At 34.4% G+C, this 22,425-nt stretch overlaps 3 protein-coding genes across 3 annotated transcripts; all 3 read left to right on the top strand.

Annotated features, from left to right (window-relative positions):
• Positions 1 to 5,879: 5,879 nt before the first annotated feature.
• On the top strand, positions 5,880 to 8,330 carry LOC133323175 (mitochondrial import inner membrane translocase subunit Tim13). The gene is made up of 3 exons (XM_061532130.1): positions 5,880 to 6,016; positions 6,189 to 6,257; positions 8,191 to 8,330. The coding sequence occupies exons 1-3, from the start codon at positions 5,918 to 5,920 to the stop codon at positions 8,287 to 8,289; spliced, it is 267 nt and encodes an 88-aa protein (XP_061388114.1). The 5' UTR covers positions 5,880 to 5,917; the 3' UTR covers positions 8,290 to 8,330.
• A 4,004-nt stretch (positions 8,331 to 12,334) lies between these two features.
• Positions 12,335 to 13,063, top strand: LOC133323171 (uncharacterized protein C9orf85 homolog). Its single transcript, XM_061532125.1, has one exon. The coding sequence runs from the start codon at positions 12,341 to 12,343 to the stop codon at positions 13,061 to 13,063; it is 723 nt and encodes a 240-aa protein (XP_061388109.1). The 5' UTR covers positions 12,335 to 12,340.
• Positions 13,064 to 15,959: 2,896 nt separating this feature from the next.
• On the top strand, positions 15,960 to 20,283 carry LOC133323172 (uncharacterized). The gene is made up of 3 exons (XM_061532126.1): positions 15,960 to 16,559; positions 17,304 to 17,511; positions 17,590 to 20,283. Exons 1-3 carry the CDS (start codon positions 15,960 to 15,962, stop codon positions 20,280 to 20,282), a joined length of 3,501 nt encoding a protein of 1,166 aa, XP_061388110.1. The 3' UTR covers position 20,283.
• Positions 20,284 to 22,425: the final 2,142 nt, after the last annotated feature.

The raw sequence follows: 22,425 nt of genomic DNA on the forward strand, positions 1-22,425 counted from the left end.
ATACGCACCTTTAAATCCACTTATTCTATAGATTTCCTCGATATCCTGTGCATAATCGATATAATATGGTAACGCTTTTTGTGTGACATTTCTTTACTTGAAAATCTCCCATGTTTACATGCAGTTATCACCATATGGAAATTAATTGTAGAATAATGGTGTGCGAAATAAAGTAAAGAGTAAATGCTCAGAGAGTAAAAGAGAAACCGCCATATGAAATGGCTTACTAAAATAGAACGCAGAGAACGACCTTATTGATACATGTAAACAAGGGGACCAGTTCCCATGCTTGCCCAGCATTGTTGTAGAACAGTATCGGGCCAACCACCGCACGCGTACACTCTCAAGAGAGCAAATATCACTACTCTCTCACACATATTCAACTGAACCAATTGAAAAACCATAGACACACACACAAAGACAATTGCGTGAGAATTTTTATACCCTCCGCCATAGTATGGAGGGTATATTAATTTGGTTTTTTCGTTTGTAACTCATCGAAATAATCATTTCCGACCCTATAATGTATATATTTTCTTGATCAACGTAAAATTGACGATATAGCCATGTCCGTCTGTCTGTTGTAATCACTCTAGCGTCTAAACGAATTGATAGAGATCGCCAAAATTTTGCATAGAGTTTTTTGTCTGCAGGCAGGTCAAGTTCGAAGATGGGCTTTATCGGTCCACGTTTAGACATAGCTCCCATATAAGGGTACCCCCCAAATTTCGATATTTTGGGGTTCTTGAGCGCGTTTTTCAACCGAATTCGCTAAAATTTGGTATATTGGGTTCTTATTGGGTACCAAATATCTCCACTAAAAATTATAAATTTAAGTATTTTTTTTCTGGTAGCTCCCATATAAGGGTACCCCCAAATTTCGATATTTTGGGGTTCTTGAGTGCGTTTTTCAACCGAATTCGCTGAAATTTGGTACATTGGGTTTTTATTAGGTACCAAATATATCCACTCAAAATTATAAATATAAGTCAATTTTTTCCGGTAGCCCCCATATAAGGGTACCCCCAAAATTTCGATATTTTGGGGTTCTTGAGCTCGTTTTTCAACTGAATTCGCTAAAATTTGGTATATTGGGTTCTTATTGGGTACCAAATACCTCCACTAAAAATTATGAATGTGAGTCCATTTTTTCTGGTAGCTCCCATACAAGGGTACCCCCCAAATTTCGGTATTTTGGGGTTTTTGAGCGCGTTTTCAACCGAATTCGCTGAAATTTGGTACATTGGGTTTTTATTGGGTACCAAATATTTCCACTAAAAATTATAAATATAAGTCCACTTTTTTTGGTTGCCCCCATATAAGGGTACCCAAAAATTTCGGTATTTTGAGGTTCTTGAGCGCGTTTTCAACCGAGTTCACTGAAATTTTGTAGTCGTATATGGTAACAGATCTCCCTACCAAAAATTATTAAAATTCACCCCCTTTTAGGGGTAGTCCACATATAACACCCTTTTTTACATCAAAATAGTTATCTGATTTGTTCCGCGTTTTGGGTTTGGTTTTAAGACTCTGTTTTAATTATTTCACGGAGGATATGGAGAACGTTGAACTATAGTCCAACGTAAAAAGTGCTGAAATTTGTATTTGGTGTATTTTCGGTATAGGTCCACTTTTGGGTATGTACGATATATTTTCGGTGCTAGTATCAGTCAATATACCTATGGTGGATGGTATCCAAAGTTCGGCCCGGCTGAACTTAACGCTTTTTCACTTGTTTAGGCTCTGCCCGTGCCTGTTGTAGAATAACAGTAAGAAATACATAGATCACACTCTCTCTGTCGCTCTCTATCTCTCTCCCTCTCTGTCTGGTATTTCCTTGTCTTTGAAGACTTAAGACACGAAATTTGTTGTTTACATCAATGCAGTTGCAGTAGGAAATTCATATTGAGAGCAATGTAAAGAGAATCCAATTGGAATTGTAGAATAACAGTAAGAAATGCTTGGATTTAATGGGGAGTTAAACAACAAGTGTAGAAAATTGTCGAATAAGTGGAAAAAATTAAATTCTATGGAATTTGAAATATATATAGAAATTAAATCAAATAGAAAATAATATTAAAAGTAATTTTTATATGAAAAATTAAAAAAAAATAAAAATAAATAAATTTATAAGAAATAAGAATAACATTAATTTAATATAAAAAATAAAAACTGATGAAAAATGAAAAAAAAAATATTTTTATAAAAAAATTAAATAAATAATAAAAAAACAAAAAGAAATAATATTGAGAGCGATAATAATAAAAAAATGAATACATGTTTAGCCATCGCATGAGTGGTTTGGAACTTCTATTTAGAAATTGTGTCGATTAACAAGGCATAGTCTAAACTCATTTAATATTTTTATTTTTTGTCATTTTGGAGCGAAAGCTGAGTAAAAATTATCTTGACATAGCCTAAGACTACGAGCAAATCGAGATACTGAGTTGATTTAATTTTGTACAAAATAAACCGAGCTACTAAATCCTAGCTATTTACACTGGTATTAAAGTAAAAAAAGACAGTTGATATTTGTTTACGTTATTCATTAGTATGTAGCTGGTCAATATTTTCATAATTATAATGGGAATTCCTATCGCAATTACAATTAACTCCCAAACTTAAACAATCGTGAAATAGCCCACATATTAAACGCTGTAAAATTGATCGATACTGCTTATCTAAACGTGTTACGCGAAGTAACAAGGCAACTTAGCTACTTACTACAGACAGAGTAACCTCGTGGCAAGGCTTAAGGAGGGAAGCACAAACAAATAAAAAAAACAATATTTGCTTAAACATTATTTTTGACTATATTTTACAATCAACACCGGGCAATACGTAATGGCTAAGTAACACACCTCCTAGTAAGATACATAGCGGTTAAAGTTGTTTTTTGTTCAATGCACACAAAATGAGAAAACAAAAATGCATTGCTCTAAACACCGCAAAATGTCATTGCATACAAAACAGGTTAAACGCTTAGCAAGTGAAATTGTAATGTTGTGGAATGCGTAAACAATTTTTGTTGTTTTCTTCCCTTGGCTGAAATGAAACATTAACGCCAAAATAGATTTGTTAAACATTACATTAGGACTTTGATGGGGGGCAAAATCCCAAAGCGAACATCAACAACAAAACTATAGAGTCTGATGGCAGGTAATTAATTGATATCCTTTAATACTGACCATAATAATATTAGATGTGAATACCACAAAAATAAAACAGGTTGATTTGATGACTTTTTAAAAAGGTGATTTGGATAATGTTGAGTTTTTCACATTACTAGTTTATTTGAATGGTTGTTTTTAATTTTTAATGATGACTGGAATGGGTGTCATCTTGTTTTAATCAAATATTTAATGGTTGCTTACTATGTCTTACATTTTTATGCAATTTTTAATAAAGGTGCGTTTAAAGTATGTCTTCTAAATCGAAGTAATAAAAGTTAGCTTTGATGTAAAACCAGTCAGCTGGTATTTGTTTACGTATACATACCCATTTCTAATTTAAGAATTAATATCCATGAAGAAATATTTATATTAACGTCCTTATTTGGAGGGTATACATGAATAGATCGAATGCCTTCAATTCCGTCAACCATGCAAAACTGTTCGAGAACGAGAGAAGATGGAATTTAGAATCCGGAATTTCAAGGCCCTTATAGTGAAATAGGGATTTATTCGAGGTGGCCTTACGAGAGAAGATGGAATTTAGAATCCGGAATTTCAAGACCCTTATAGTGAAATAGGGATTTATTCTAGGTGGCCTTACTTGTTCGGAACTGTTCAAAATTTATATTTCTGGTATTCCACAATAACCGGACGGGATAGAGATCTTAATGAGGATAATTGTAAGATCATGGCGTGGGGTCCCATTATTAATGACATTGGTGAGAGGCATAACTTTCCATCTGAGGAATATTGAACATATTCCTATTCGATGATCGTTGGAGGACAGATTTTGACCACCAATTGCCACAAGATATTGGGTTAATGTTCGATAGCCCTTTCAAATTGTCTGTCCGACCCTCTATTTGTGATAAGAAGTGCAAGTCACTGACCGGCGCTGACAAGGGCATCTTCTTCATGGTCTAGAGAGAGAGGTGCAAAAATACAAGCTTGGTCCTCTAGATAAACCGATATATTAGGCAGGTCAAGTAGGAAGAAGGTCCTCAAGTCGCTGGCCGGGAGCAGTTAGAGCACTGATAAGGAAACTTTCTTGATATCATATAAAACAATAGGCCGGTCAGTTTTAAACTATTCGGTGCCAGTGTGGTTTGCAAATATAATTAATACACAGTGGTGGGATATTCAGACCTGCCAGAATATCGACATGAGAACTTCAACATGATACCAGTGGACCATCTTCGTGTGGAGATCAATATCGCATTTTTCATAGGCGTAAATAAATGTTTTCAATGTAGTGTTCTTGGGTGTTATCGTAGAAAACAGCCCTGACATAACCTTATGGATTGGCTTCCCCGGTTAAGGCACCTAAGGATAAACCTACTCTATCTACAGAGGTGTACAACCGACGTATCAGTGTCAAGACAGAGCACTTTGGCCAGCAGTAAGAAATACGGTACCAATGTGATTGGCGAACATAAGTGATACACAGTGGAAGAATATTCATAACTTGAGAGCTTGAGAACTGAAGGCCTATCTTCATGAGAAATATAGTTCATAGCAGTCCACCAACACAATCAACAGGAATGAATAACGTTCAAACGGAATAAGCGATCCAGGCTATGGACAAGTAGTATGTGAATGCAGTTATTAGAGTCCAGCCACCACTTGTAGCAGTAGAACGACAGCTTCCTTGGCAATCGGAAGTGATTTTTGCCCAATTATGATCAGGATGGTGCAGAGATGCTTACAGTACGTGGGTACCTACCCAACGATCCTGTAAACAGCAGTAAACACAAAGAGTCAACCAATGCCCCACACCAAAATTCAGGTACCAATCGATCACACGTATGTGGAGGAAATCATCTCTCCTGCCTTTCTATGGGTCACGCACCCGGTTATAATGCAACTCCAAATTGAGCCAGAACTCTACCCACGATTTGGGTATAAACCACCTCCGGCACTATGCTCCACGAAGGACCAATACCAACTGCCAAGCTAGATCCACAGATATAGGGGCCCTAAGCTTCCGTGTAACCGAAACCTTCGGTAAGGTTTATAGCCGAAGCTTTTAACTATAGCCTCTGCCCAGCTTCAAAGCCAAAGCTACTAACATTAGACTCTCTACAATGGAACAATCGCTGAAAGGGTATAAAAACAATATCTCAAAATAAATAAAAATCGATCAAATTTATTCATTTTAATTTCCACCTCAAGGTGACCTAAACGACGTTTTATTGCTAATATTAAATTTTGTTAATTAACATTAACATATATGTTATATCGTTGATGTCGAAAAGCAGGGCATAATAAAATGTAAATGTACGTTCCTTTTTACATATTTTCTGACATTTGGTCTGTTCCTGTACTGCAAGAATCTACTAATTTTAACTATTTTGTTCGATACCATAAAGGAAAATATGTTATCGTAGTAAAAAATGGTAACTTCTTGCATGTTCTGGAACAGGCCAAATATTTCTTTTAATTTTTACTCCATTTCTATTTTTTTTACATACGCCTTCATAAAGTAGCACCCCTTTAATCAACTCTCATTTCTCCTCAATGTACCACTAAACACAACTATGCGCCTTTGTTATTCACCACAAATGACATTTCACAACCGAGGCCGTTATTACACCACTTACACATGTTATTTTGAAGTAAAGACAAAAAACATTTCATTTGACAGGCAGCAGCAGTAATTCTTTTCTTTTGCTGTAAATTTTATTAATATTTGACACCGCCGTTTGTTGTTCATTTAGAAGAAGCCAGAAAAAACATAAATCAACATGTCCGGTCTATCAAATTTGTCCAATGTCGATAAAGGCGAATTAATGGAACAAGTTAAACAACAAATTGCCGTAGCTAATGCCCAAGAGCTATTGACGGTAGGTTGAATGGATATTGCCCCACACCACCATCACAATAGTGGCTGTATTACCTAATCAGAAAAAATTAACTGAAAAAAGAGGGAAATTTATGAATGAAAAATAGCAAAATGTTTTTAGAAAATTGTAAATTTTTGTAAATAATGTAATGTGGTTGTTGTTGCCTTTACAGAAAATGACGGAAAAATGCTTTAACAAGTGCATAAATAAACCCGGCACCTCATTGGATTCATCGGAACAGGTGAGTACTATTTGATTACTAAAATATAGTTGCAGGATAATGCTTTGTTTTTGTTGAGCATGGAAGGTGGTCTTATTTTGGGAAAGAATAAAGCCTTTAATATATAGTGAGGATTATTTAGCAGTTTATCCATAGACATTAAGCGTCCACAATGAATCTAAAAATTCATTTATTAGGGATACCAATGGATTTTTGGTCTTAGATGGTGTTGGGATATGGATCAGAATGTTGAAACAGATACAACATCAGCCAAAAGACAAAATATCTTAAAAGGAAAGATCCAAAAGACATTTATATGGATCTGTACCATAGTCAATTGCTGCCAAGAGAAAAGGAAATAGCAAACGACAAACCTTAAGGATGAAATATGGGGCTTTCATATCGAAATACGCGAACTTTTTAAGAGGAAGAAGGTTATTTACCCATTAAAAATTCTAAATTAAAAGTACTTCGCTACAACTTAGCTGGAAATGTATATTAGAAAATAGCTATAAAAGGGGCTAAACATATAGATCGACTTTTATTTTTAGTTTTCCGCCCGATGAGGACTCAAAATACCAAATTAAACCCATCTCAGTTAATACAATTAATATCTTCCCATATACTCCATCGCGTGGTGTGCATTCAATAGTCCTTAAAGCGGTCGAGAAAATAATCTAAATTGCAGACACTCAAGTTGGAAAACTGCATTTGAGCATTTGTATGGGATCTATTTCAAAACATTTACCCACCATAAATCGGATATGCCAAATTATAGGCACTTCGATGAGAACATTCGGTGAAAAACTTAATAATACTGCAAAGGTGGGGGCTATACTTGGACTTGGAAATGGATAAACAATTTTCGCAAAATATCACGAAATGCACAGCCACGTTACAGTTAGAAATTGCAACTAAAACCCTCATAATACTGAAAATAGGATACTGATATTTTTTAGGAAGATTTGACACCCAAGCAAACCTGAATCTAATTAAGGCGAATTTGTATGAAAAACATGTTCAAAACCCCAAAATATGGGGCTAACGCTAAACTGGAACCAATATATGTTCTACCCAGTGAAAACCCAAATTAGCAAATAACAGCTGATTAGATTGAAAAAAATCATGCCAAAACGGTTCAAACTACTTAATGTTGGAGGTATCGTTATATGAGGGTTGCCCCGAAACATGGGCCAATATTGATAAGTTTTGACAGGGAGATTTTCTACTCAATGAGAATCCCTAATATCAATCTAGAACCAATTCAGTAGAAACCCGTGAACAAAAACCTCAAAATAGGGAATATTTGTTCTACCCTACGAAGTGGACCCATTTATATTACTTTTAGTCGTGGGCAACTATTGATCATTTTTGGTAGGAAGATGTTCTACTGTTTGAAAATCCCAAATATATATCTAGAACCAATTCAGTTGAAAAACCTAATCAAAAGCTTAAAAATAATGGGGGTACCGTTATATGATGGGGGCTATCCTAAAAAGTGGACCAAAGTAAGAAGTTTTTCTACTCAGTGAGAATCCAACATACGAAATTACAGACAATTATGTAGAGAAACATCCCTAAAAATAACGATTTTTCTTGCTAGACCTGATTTCAACAGATGGGCTAAATTGACATAAAATTTTATTCATATCAGGATATATATACGTTATGGAGTCTTCGGTAAATATTTCAAGGTGTTGCAAATGGAATTCAATATGGGACCCTCCACAGCCTTTCATTAAAAAAAAATATTTTCAAAAAAGTGTCAATCATTACGGGGACATGATATTACGACTTCATATTATCCCTAAATAAACCTGTAACGTTCCTTTCCAAATATTTTAAATGTTTAACCACAATTTTCAATAAGTCTTACATTTATTCCAAGCCCGTTTTTATATTTGTATATTAAATAATTTATCTAATCATTTGTATTGTTTTCCCTTTCTTCCAGAAATGCATTTCCATGTGTATGGATCGGTTTATGGACTCATGGAATTTGGTATCTCGCGCCTATGGCAATCGTCTGCAACGTGAACAACATAAAATGTAGAATGCAGCTTACACCTAAACTCTATTCTTAATTTGCAATAATTGAAATAAATAGGCATTATTTTGTTGATTGTTTTTTAAGAATATTTACATATACCATGTATACAACCAAACAAACAAAGAAAAAAGAGAAATATTTATGAAATAATGTAAATGAAACAAAACTAAACTAAAAATCCTCCTCAAAAAACCAAACATTGTTTTAGTTTAATTCAATATGTAAGAAATAAACTTATGTTCCATAAAGAAAATCAACTTTAAAACACTATATAGAGATTACTTTGCACTTACCTTTTAGCCACCATTAGTGGTTGATTCCTTTGAACTTGACGCAAACTACCAGTATGCTCCGAATTACATTGTGAACCACAACGTGAATTATCACAGTAACGACAACATTTGTTATAACTAAAACTTGAGGTGCACAGTGTACAAAATGAATCCAATTGTTCTTCAGCATCAGCTCCGCTGTCGACACTATCATGATCAAAACCCATTGGATGGTGCGGCATATTTGAACGATGAAAACAATCCACTAAAGTAGCTCGATCATCTTCCGATGATGACAAGTAGTCAAAATGACGGCTAATTTCTTCGCTGTCATCCGTATTATGATTTTCGGAACGTGAACTTGGTGGTGAAATACTATCATCACTATTGCCATAGGTACTGAGCGGACATGAGGGATAACGATTTAATGGATATCTTGCCATATTATATTTACTAGTCATGGTGAGATTTTCATTAAAATAAATAACTTCACTGGCGCCATTATGAGGATATCCCTGGCCACCAACATCATAAAATTTACGCTGGAATGCCTTATTACAATCTGCCGCCGTATATTCGTGTAATTTCTTTGGTTTATTGTGTAGATGCTGTTGTTGCAGCTGTTTATTTGTTAATTTTGAGGTAGTATTTGTTGAGTTTAGATTCTGTTGACTATCACCCATGGCAATGCCACCGGAACGCAACAGATCCATTAAACACTGTTTAAGGTCACGCATTTTTTTCTGTTTATGTTGTTTTTATTTACAGGTTGGTAAAAATATTATGGAGGGATCATGAATATGAAGTTGTTGTTATCTGCAATAAGAAAGAAATAAAATTAGTTTCAAGAATTAAAAAAATATGTTAAATAAATGTTTGCTTATCAAAGTGAATTCAAGTCCCATCTGATTTGTAAGACATATAGGTAACAACAGCGATATCCAAAAGTTCCGAAAATCATTATACCCTTTATTTGGTACCGCTTACGCCGACTATAATGACCAAAATTTAAAGGTCCTTAAAGTAAATTTGGTCTTCATCGTCACGAGATTCATTTACAAGTTTGTTGTTCTGGCCCAAACGTCTTTTTGGTTTTCAGATCCCAAAAAATGTTCAGTGGAAAGATATTTGTGGCTCTAGGCAGTGTTGCTGTTCGAAAAAGAAATTTCGTAAAATATTTACGTAAAAATCAGATTTTCGGACCAACATTGAAAATTGGAGAGGACCTCTTAGTAACATGAAAAGGTTTCAGTACACTTTCATGCATGTCATGGTTTTCATGCTAATAACTTCGGACCAAATTTGGCCGGAAATGTCCAAAACGCTTGGTGCTAGGAGAGGTTTTTTCCGAAACTGTTGTCTATTTTGTAGCTAAGGAAATATAAAATCGGTGTCATATTTCTGACAATTTCTGAAGGATTTTTTAAATGTCGACGCAATATACCCAAACTACCCCAACATTTTGGGGGTAACTTTTGATAACTTATTACCGCTATTTACAATAAGATGAACAGCAGAAAAAAGGACCTCAATTCGCTTGCTCTTGGAGTGCTGATAAGGGAACCTTGTTGACCTCATACAAAGAAAAAGGACGGTCGATGGTAAGCTTTGCGGTGCAGATGTAATCGAAACGTAGTGCAAGAATATTCAAACCTTTCAGAATGTCGTCTTGAAAACTGCGACAGTGTTCCTCCTCATGACTCCAGTGGACCATTTACATGAGGAGGCAATGGTCTTACCCGATCATCGTTATTGATGCCATATCTGCTCAGGTGATATCGCCGTAATCATCTACATCATCACCATATGGGTGGTATGCACTTAAGGAGAAACCTACACGATATAGAAAGAGGTATATGAGAGAAACCCTAGAGAGAAGATAGAAACCCTAGACCAAAAGGCCAATCTAATAGCATTCACACGAAAGCAGTGGCCCAGGCTGTGGACAAATACCACATAAACGCAGTTCTTGAAGTCTAGCCATAACATGTTGCAGCAGAAGAACGAAAGCTGTCCAGGCAAACGAGAGTGGTTTTAGCCCAATTAAGATCAGGATGGTTCAGCTGCCACAACTTGTATTGGACAGAAATTGTCAGTTCGACACCTCACGATACGCTGCAACTATCTAACTGCCCAACTAAACCAGCTCCTCTGTCTGCGGAATTTATTTGTACCCGATCAAATTTGCAACCTTTTTTAACGTGGAAACAGATGAGTTATAATTGGATGAAAGAAAATACCACAATTATGTAGATAGTTGCTACAACAACAACAATGAACTCACAAAATCGGCCCCTAAGTGGATCTTGAAAAACTTCAACCGACAGTGCAGAAGAAAAAGTACTGCGTTTTATACTCTATATTCATACCGTAGTGTTATGAGAGTCAGGCTTATCATTATCATCGGGTACTGTGCGTCATCATCTAAAGAGCATGTTTCACCTTGACCCACCTTATTTGACATATGTATAGCATCTAAATTTACTAACATTCGATTGTGTATAGAAATCAATCGCGAATGCCACTGCTATGACCGATAAAATTAAAAGTTTTTCCCAGGTCAATTTGTACATTACTCCGAAAATCAATTGCCTAAACTTTTGGAGATATCATTCGATAGTATGACCCACGTATGACTCAGCTCTTAATAATACTACTAAATTCAGGAGGAAGGAAATCTATAGTCGGCAACTCTTTTTGGTTAATAATGATCAAAAAATGCAAATTCTACATTCAATAGCATATAAAGCTTTCCGCACATACTTGCCACGACTATCAGCAATGAAAGGCAGGAATAACGTTTTCTAATATCTATCGCACCTCCAAATACGGAGCTGACCGCTAACCTCTGTCTACAAGTATCTGAGTAATAGATGTGATGTGTTAGGCTTACCAATATCACTTTTGTTAGCATTTCGCTATACCTGACTGAGTTATTTTATTTAATTAATATTATATTATAATTTATTATTGTTAGAATTAAATATTTATTAACAATTATTTTATTTCTTTAACTGAAACAATAAGAAATCAACAAGAAATTGCGCCAATTGTTAGTTTAAAACATAAACAGATTTCGGTCGTTTTTACACTATTCTCTCCAAGTTATTTTTAAATTATGTTGCATATCTTAAGGCGAATGCATGAAAGACTCTTGAGGGCGTTTATAATTATTTAACGGCGGTAAAGATATTAGTTTTATCGGATATGTTCAATTAGAAATTGGATTGATTAAAAATATAGTTTAACGTCGTTGAAAAAGGATTTGAGAATATATCTTTCTCATTCCTTTTCTCAAAGGGAATTATTACGTTATTATTTATTTATATTACTTAAGTGAATAGTTTATATAAAGCATTAGAAAATAGGCAATCATCATGACAATAATTTCTTTACAGATTATATAATTATATTGTTTTCATTAATTCTATCATCCACATACTTCCAATATCGATTATCATTTTTAACGGACTAATATTAAAATCAGCAGTTCGTTAATCTAGATCCCTTACTGTATATTCCCTCATGCCTCCTTCTAAACATTTATTCTACCATGTGTATCACACCCCATTCGTAAACAATGGTATTGCTCCACCACTTTGCTTTCAAATAATTTTTATTAGACTTTCTCACCTCTCCTCCTATTCGTAGCAAGTGGAACGTTTTTAATTGAAAACACGTTGTGATTAAAAGCAACACGTTTTTTCTTTTTAGTAGTCTATTCACAAAAATATTTAATTTATAAATATTTGTAATAAAAAACGTGCAACTCTACTCCCACCATGAGTACCCAACGTGGCAATGCATCACGTACCCGTGCACAGAAACATAAAAATCGTACAGTATTTAAAAATGATTTGCACGACAAAACACCGCTACAGAAACGTCTCAATTCCCTGCACATCTCCGAAGTATGCCAGCATTGTAAAGGTGTTATCGAATGGAAGATAAAATATAAGAAATATAAGCCCTTAACTCAACCCAAGACATGTACAAAATGTCAGCAGAAAAAAATTCGTAAGGCCTATCATGTACTGTGTCGTGACTGTGCTCTGGACGCGAAAGTCTGTGCAAAATGCCTAAAGAGTGCCGAAGAAGTTGAGATTGAACCACCACAACCAACACCTGAGGAGGAACTCAAATTGAAGGTGGAAATGGAACGTCTAATTAAATCATTTCCGGAACGAAAACGGCGAGCATTCTTGCGTTATATGGAGAAGGGTAAAAAAGAACCACTCGAAGAGGGTGAGGAGGACAATCAAAATAATAAGGAAGCTGAAGAGAATGGTCAGGATGAAAATGGTGATGAGGAGACGAAACCTAAAGCTAAACCAAGAATACCTCATACTAGGGATGAACTGCTGCAGAAAATCGAACAACTTAAACTTAAAGACAATGATGATCATGAATTTGATTTCGATTCCGATGAGGAGGACTACAGCAGTGATGATTACGGTGATGATGATGACGACGATGAAGATGATTATTCTAGCGATGAGAAATAATTGTGCTATATTTGTAATTTAGATAATTTCATTTTTATACAAATTAGAATAATGAAATAAAGTAAATAGATACTTTTTCGTAATTAGAAACGATCAGCAGCAATTTGTTCAGTAAACCTAAACTTAGGAAAGTCAGCTGGAATAAATATTTATAAAAACAAACATCTGTAATATCAAATCAGTTGTTTGAGTAGAACAAAACAGATTTTATCGAAGAAATATCTAAAAGGTCACGGATAAAGAGTTATTTGACCAGTTAAGTGTAGTACATATAAGCGTTTTGACTAAAAATTATTTAAAAATATACTAATCGAGTGTTAATCAAAACACTTCCCTTCAGGTGAGTGCTAATTAAGTGACCGACATTGCACTTCCTTTCTCCTTGCCCAGATTCCCTTCAACTCCGACCGAAGGCCGACTATTTGTGAAATATTTTTAAATAAGAAAGTCCATAGGAGAATTGAATATGAAAGTATACCATGATCGCTTTACAACCATACCCATATTACTTTCATCGGTCCATAAATGATAAAGTTATGAGCTTGAATTTTAAATCCATTGAGGGGTTCTTTCCTCCAGGTTGGAAGGCCGTTTTGTTTTGTATTTTACGGCTCCTCCAACTAGTTTAAAGAAGGTCTTTCATTGGCGATCTGAGGAATTGAATATGAAAGTATACCATGATCGCTTTACAACCATACCCATATTACTTTCATCGGTCCATAAATGATAAAGTTATGAGCTTGAATTTTAAATCCATTGAGGGGTTCTTTCCTCCAGGTTGGAAGGCCGTTTTGTTTTGTATTTTACGGCTCCTCCAACTAGTTTAAAGAAGGTCTTTCATTGGCGATCTGAAGTACACACTTATTAACTGTGTCAGGTATACTTTTACTTAGGAAGTTCCACTTACTTAGTAAGATCTATTTCTGAGAGTAAGCAGTTTGCATTCTCTTCTGGATAATACTGTGAAACGTAAAGAGACAACATCCAGTAAGATTTTGCAAAATAGTTCGTTATTCCATTTCAAATACGTGAAATATTCTTTTAGACTTATTGAGGAATAATATTAACGTCTGGTTGAAATATATTGAATTGTGCTGGATAAATCTTGGAATAAATTTATTCCCAGTATCATTTAGTAAGTTCTCAGTGTATAACTGTCAAACTAGCTCTCTCTTTTTGATCTCTTTTACTTGACTTTCAAGTAAACAGATAACTGGTCTGTTTCAGCACTTTTTAATAGTAAAACTAGTAAAAGGGAAAAATGTCAATCTCGCTCTCAGAGTATAAAATAATTTGAAAAGTTCGGGAACGGAAATCTAGTAAATATGTTAATATTAGGTGGCAATACTTCAAAATCAACACAACAGCCAATCAGAAGTTGGCATTCCTGCTTACCATTTTTACCCGGACAAAACTTATAAAATTAGTAGATTCTTTTAGGTGCTGGAACGGAACTAAAATCTATTAAAAAATGGTTACAATTGTTTGCATTTTTTGTTCATAAATGCCAAACAATTTTTGATTTTTACCGTTAATAAACAAATTGAAATCTGGCCTCTTCCCAAGGTACAATAATACAAAGTAGGGCAGCTTGAGGTGAATAACAAAAAATCAACTATGCACGTGTGGTCATTTTTCAAAAAAAAATAAATATATATACAAGTGTTTGTGTTTATTTGACATATTTTCAACACATGAATGAAAGGTTATGATTTCTTCCCAAAATCAAGTGGGGAATACCATCAAATGTTTGTTTCCCCCATAATAAAGTAATTTCTTCCAGACGAACGCGTTAAAAACATAATTTTTATTCCAATTAAATTTGAATATATTTCTTTTTGTTTTGAATTTATTTGACAAAGTATTCTAAACAATACACACACACATACACAAAATATGTATTTTGATTTGATGGAACAAGCCACCTTGAGAAAAAATTGTAATCAATTGGTAGCTGTGCCCTACCTTGTAATAATTATACCATGCCTCTTCCTGTACTGCAAGAATCTACTATTTTTACTACTAATTTTCCTTTATGTTATCGAGAAAAAATAAAATCTGGTATATTCTTGCAGTACGGGAACAGATGAATTGTTTATAGAAGATTATCACACACGGTTATATTTTTATGTTGTGAGAGCCTAAATTTTGACGTAACCATTCGAAAACAAAATACATATTTTGTGTATGTGTGTGTATTGTTTTGAATACAATGTCAAATAAATACAAAACAAATTGAAATATATTCAAAATTAATTGAAATAAAAATGATGTTTTAACACGTTGGTCTGGAAGTAATTACTTTGTTATGGATGAAACAAACATTTAATGGTATTCCCTACAGGATTTTGGGAAGAAATCATAATCTTTCATCATAGTTGTTTTTTTGTTATTCACCTCAAGCTGCCCTACCTTGTATTATTGTACCATGGTAGCTACGATCTACCATGAAAAACGGTCAAGATGATCGCCTTTTACAATCTAGTGTTAATAGAAATCGCCACGATATAAAATAAAACACGTTCAGTGTAAATGCTGTTTCATTTTGCAATCCCTAACCAAAACTTTGAACGACATTAGATGAAATGAATAGAGGATCAACGGGAACTAGTGCATATGACATCTCAGTGAACGATGCAGACATGCAACTAGTTCCGTCGTTGTTATATGTGAACAGTGCATTTGAACTAATTAGTTTCGGACGACTAAACTCAATAAAATTTTCTAAAATAATAGAAAATTTTGTCAAATTATTAACAACAACAATTGTTTTCCAGCGTGGTATATCATTGAAAACGTTTTCACGTATTGTTCCGCAACATTTGCAAGTGAAATATTAACAACTTTTGCATGTTGCGTTCTGTTTAAAAGCGATTTATTTTCTCCTCACAACAAAATGTCAACAAATACTAACCGAAGACGTCGTCAAAAGCCAGCCGGTTCTAATTCCAATTCTGCAAATCCTAACACCGGAAATCGTAACAATGGTAAAATTGAACGAGTCAATATACCCGAAAGCGATCGATTGCCGCTGCAGACAAAAATATCCAATTTTCTTGCCAGCAGTGAAGATGAAATTGTGCTAAAGGGCCTGAGTAATTTACATCGGAAATATTTACATCAATATGCCGCACAGAGAGGTCTAAAGAGCAAGAGTTATGGTTCAAAGAACAATCGTGAACTGCACATAAGCAAACGTAAACGACTGGTGACGCTGGGTAATTCTCAGCCACTGTATATAGCGCCGGCCACAAGGACTATGCTGCAGAGTCTTATGCCGGCCATACAATCACAATTGGTTGCCAATCAGGCTCTACTGCAATCGAATGCACATCGACACAAAGGTATACGCAGTGAATCGTTGTCGGTCGCGTTGGGTCCGCGTATGGTTCCGCCGCGGCCGCAACGTATTAGCAATGAGCTGTTTCGGGATAAGCAGGAATTGCCGATCTATCATTATCAAGCGGAGTTACATCAAATGCTAAAGCAACATAATGTAAGTAAACATAGGCAGAATAAAGGTTTACGTCTTCTTATTCAAAGATATACCACAGAAAGTCCCACAATCAAAGTAAGATCTCTTCATCGAGACCTAAAAAGTCCAATAAAGGGAAGACGTTCCTTCACAGTGTTTTGTTTTTAGAATAACTTTGGTTTATGTTCGCTCGTCTTCATTTCCTCCTCGTCTTCGAATAAGGGCAATAGACTTCCCCATTTTTAAATTTGAAGCGGAAATGCCACCAATATCCAAGGATTCTAAGGGAAAAAGTAGTGAACTTGATTTATTACATGAGGCCACCTTTAGGTGACCTCAGTCTAGCAAAATTTTTTTTTTACATTTTTATATCTGAGAATCCAAAAAGCCACATTGACGTACAATTAATGACGATCTATCATCTAAGTTTTTAAAATGGAATCTTTACCAAAAAACCTCTCGAACTCCATTGTTTTTTACGCCAAGAGGTGATCAATAATTTGTACCTTCAAAAGAAGATTTCGAAAGACTATAGTCTATATATAGGGAACGAGGCTACTCTTGGAAGTCTTCTTGAGAGACAGAAGATCATATTTAGGTCTTTAAAGACACGAGTCTTTTTGTCCATCTTCTAAAAACATCACTACTTTCAAAAAAGGGTCATAAAGGTTATCTATAAAAGCAATACTTTTGTAATCATTTTCAGTAGTATTAATATTTTTTTGGCAATAAAATGGTATTTTAATTATTTATTTTCAATTTCAGGTCTTTATTATAAATGGTGAAACAGGTTCGGGAAAGACAACACAAGTTCCCCAATACATTTTGAATGATGCGACAAGACGTAATAGGCCTTGTCGCATTGTTGTTACACAACCTAGAAGAGTTGCTGCCGTTTCTGTGGCCCATCGTGTGGCTGAAGAAAGAGGAGAACCACTGGGAGAAACAGTTGGTTATCAAATACGTATGGAAAGTAAGTAAAAAAATATAATTCATATAATTTACTTGGATACCAGCTCTTACACATCTCATATCTTCCATTTCTTTACAGGTCGTGTTAAAAAGACATCCAATTTAATCTACACTACATCTGGTTGTTTTCTACGCTCCTTAATGTCGGATGTTCGTGATCTATTCCGCAAGGTGACACATTTGATAATCGATGAAATACATGAACGTGATAAAAATACCGATTTTACCCTGATCACCGTCAAAGAACAACTGAAATTGAATAAAGATCTCAAAGTTATTCTCATGTCTGCCACCATGGATATTCAATTATTATCGAAATATTTTGATAATTGTCCAGTATTAAATGTACCCGGTCAGGGTTATGATGTAAAAATCTATCATTTGGAGGATATACTCTATCATACGGGTTACCGGACAGCTCTAATGGAAAAATATCTACGTTCCATGAATGACAATTTCCAAATGCCGGTAACTATGTTTGATGATAACATTTTAGAATCGGGACGTCGTAATACAGCCGAACGTTTGGAAGATGAATATTTACAGCAAGTACTGGACACGTTAATTGAACAGTGTTGTGATAGCTTCGAAATGAAATCACGCGAGGAATTACATGAAATGTTCGATCAAATCCAATATTATATTGAAAGTGAGGGTATGTCCATAAATGCAGGACACTCGGAAAGTGGTATAACACCATTAATGGCTGGTTGTAAATGTAATATGCCGGATTTTGTACAATTCGCCGTACGACGACAAGCTAATGTGTTGATACGTGATAATGATGGTTATGAGGCAATTGATTATGCCCGACTGCATCAGGATGGTTTGTGTTTACAGATTATCATGAATGCCTCACAATGTATGAACAGTATGAAACAACAGGAGGAGTTGAGTCAACAGGATAAAGAAAAGCAGAAAGTATTGTTGGCATATCAACAACAATTTAATGATGACAATGAAGTCGATCATGATTTAATATTATCGCTACTTGAGGGCCTCTATCGTAATGCCCATCCGGGTGCAATTATGGTATTCTTGCCCGGCTACAATGACATAGTGCAACAGAGAAATTTAATACAGAGCACATTACCCGGAGGTACTTATAAATTGTGTATACTGCATGGACAAATGGATTCAAAGGATCAATTTGAGGCTTTGCAACAACATCCTGTACGTAAAATTATACTTTCTACAAATATTGGCCAGACATCAATTACAATACCCGATTTGGCCTACATTATTGATTCGGGTAAAGTGAAAATGAATACCTATGATTCCATAACGGAGTCATCACAACTGCAATCTATATGGATATCACAAGCTGATGCCTGTCAAAGATCTGGCCGTGCTGGACGCACACAAAATGGTGTATGCTACCGTTTATATTCCACGGCAAAATATCAATTTATGCCACAATTTAGCATACCCGAATTTATGCGTATTCCGTTGACAGAGATTTGTCTGTATGCCAAAACCTTAGAGCCGAAATGTGAAGTTCAACAATATTTACAGAAATCCCTAAATCCTCCTTCCAGTTTCAGCATTCAAAATGCTTTGAGAAAATTAAAAATTCTAGGCGTGTTTCGTGATGATGAATCGGTAACGGAATTAGGCAAACATTTGGTGGATATACCTTTGGATGTACAATTGGGCAAATGTTTGCTTTATGGGGTGTTTTTAAAATGTTACGATCCCATACTGACTATATGTTCTTATCATTCCGTCAAGGATCCATTTATATTGCCAACAGATCGTTCAGCCCAGGGCCAGGCTTCATTTCAACGCAAATCATTTGCCGGGCAATCGTTTAGTGATCAAATGGGTATATTGGCCTTGTATAAGGCGTATATGGAAATACGTCACAACCCGCGGAAGGTGAGAGAATTCTGTAATAAATACTTCCTTTCACATTCGGCCATGGAAATGTTCTGTGCCACACGTAAACAAATCAATGATGTTATGAAGAATAAATTCAATATCAATTATATGGATAAAATGTTTAACAACGATTGGCATATGATACAATTGTGTTTGGTGGCGGGTTTTTATCCAAATGTGGCATTAATCGATCGCAAAGAATTTAAATTAATATGTGGAGCAGAGAAGCAATTGATTTTGCAAAGATCATCGGCCCTGAATCCGCCTGGCAAGAAACATCTAAAGGAGTTTATTAATCAAATGCCACACGATTGGATTGTGTTTTATGAGAAGTCGCGTATCTCCAACACGTGTACGATTAATATGAACACCGTTGTTCCCGCATTGATGATTGCCCTACAATGTGGTCGTGATTGTGAGGTATTGAATAGTATGGCTGGCGGTGTATATGGTGAGGAGGAGGACTATGGGGATGATGATGACGACGACGATGGGGATTATGAAGATGATGAGGCCGCAGCGGCGGCAGGTGATGATGCAAATGCCTCAGATTCGGAATCCTCTGAAAAATCCCTTAATACATCAAATTCTCCCCCCGTACCTACAAATGATTTCGAAGCACTGCAACTGAAATTGGCCAAGACCATGGAAAACATATCGCTGAGTAAAGCCAATAGTAAAAGTATTTTATCATTGGATAATTGGATCCGATTTGAATTATCATCGGGCGATGCCAAGCTGTTGTTGCTTATGCGCATTGCCCTGCATACCCAGTTTCAGGCATTTTTAAGAACTGGCCCCAATACGAATACATCTAATGTAGCTTATTGTTTGCAAAAATTATTGCATTCTCTAAACAACAATGGTCAAGTAATGAAATTTTCAGTTTAACTGAAATGCTTTAAAGCAGCTTTTATTTTATTTCTTAATTTTGTTTAAGCACAATTTTTTATGCTTATAACAATATGTTAATATTTTATTTTCAATTGATTTTTCTAGATATATAAGTAGTTTTTAATATAAACAAAATGGATGGAACGATTTGAATTTATATATAAGCATAAACAAATTGAAGAACCACTGCACATTTTTTGAGAGACGCAAATCAAAGAATTCCTGATATATTTGTATCAACATGTAATATCAATTTTAAAAGTTGGAAACATAAATGCAAGTATATTTGAAATACTTTGAGTTTTTATCAAAAATATGTATGCGGTATAGAGTTAAGAACATGAAACTATAAAATACAATAAGTAAGCTATTTATTTTAGATACCCATTAGAAAATTGAATTATTATTAAGGAATATGGTTAAACATTTACACGTGAGACACATTTCTATGGCAAAACATACACACACACAAACAACAAACGTTCAATATTGAAGAATATTAAAAAAATAGGATAAATATTCTCCCCTACCCCAAAGAAATTCACACAGCTATACAATTCAAGATATGATAAAAATAACACATATTAAGAATATCAAGAAAGTATTATTATAAAATGAATTTATAAAAAAAACTAAATATTAAATTATTTGGAAAGTTTGAACCATGTTATTGCCCATATATATTTCTTATGTTCCATATTAAAAAAAAAAAAAAAACTATGTTAAATTGTTTTACTATTTATTTAAAAAAAATGAAAGAAAAAACAAATTCACTGTTCTTGTTTAGTTATAGTATTCCAAAAAATGCGTTTTGTTTGTTTGGTTCCCATTACTCCTAATTAGAAATAATATTTTTGCATAAAATATGCATTTTAGTACTAAAACTATAATTATATATGAAATACAACAACAACAAAAAATGATTTTATAATAAGAAACGTACATACGATCGCATATATATGTAGGTCAATACAAAATAATAATAATATTCACACAAACACATATATATTTATTCACAACTAATGCTTGATATATATTTTTTCTAGTACCGACGTATCATTATGTGAATTATATATATTAAATATAAAACAAAAAACATTGATATCATATTTCGAATAAATTCATACATTTTACACTGTATAAATAATTAAAAAAAAAAACAACAAAATATCAATTGTTTTATTGTCGAACACGTGAAACGTGCGAGTAGAAGAACAGTTTAAAAGGTGTGCGGTTCGTATATGGGGAAAATGTAATATTTTAAATATTGAGAAAAAGAAGAACATTCTTAAAAATGTTTAAAAATCCAACCTTGAACAAATATTTTTAAAAATCCTCGCTTAGTTAAACCCTTGAAAATACATTATTGAAAAATCCACACCTTGTTGGACCCTTGAACATTTTTTTAATCCTTACCTAGTTATATCCTTGGAAAATTTTTTTTTTTTTATAATTCCACTTTGATTTTTTTAATCCACACCTGGTTAGAGCCTTGATTTTTTTTAATCCACATATTATTGGTTTGACCCCTAAAAAATATATATATTTAAAAATCTTTGACAAAAAAAAAAAAAACATATTTTTTTTTAATTCTCACATAGTTAGACCGTTGAAAAGACATTTATTTTAAATCCTCATCTATTTAAAACCTCCAAAAATTGTATTTCCACGCCTGGATAGATAAACACTTGACCAAATACATTTCCATTGAAAAAACAGTAAGGAAAGTAATTTATGGAAAACGACTTATAGCAAAATTGATACACGCTATTCGGTACGTCGCATTGTTAAAAATTTAATCTCAATGAGACACCCGTTCGAAATATATATGGAAGCTTTGTCTTCATCAGCACCAATTTCAACAAAACGCAATAACGTCATTCAAGTCTTAATTTGATACGTTGTGCAAAATTTCGTGTTACATTAGGACTTTGGTGCACCATTTATGTAAAATCGGACGAATATATATGCATATTTGGGAGGTATATCGAAATCTGAACCGATTTTGTCAGAAACTTCAGACTTAATTCAGTACGCTATGCAAATTTCGTGCAAATCGAAAATTATATAGGGACTTTGGTGTACCATTTACATAAAATCGAAAATATATATGGGAGCTATATCTAAATCTGAACCGATA

Source organism: Musca vetustissima, unplaced genomic scaffold (assembly GCF_032173495.1).
Source record: "Musca vetustissima isolate MV318-11 ecotype Yass unplaced genomic scaffold, APGP_CSIRO_Mvet_v1 utg3943, whole genome shotgun sequence".
Lineage (NCBI taxonomy): Eukaryota > Metazoa > Arthropoda > Insecta > Diptera > Muscidae > Musca > Musca vetustissima.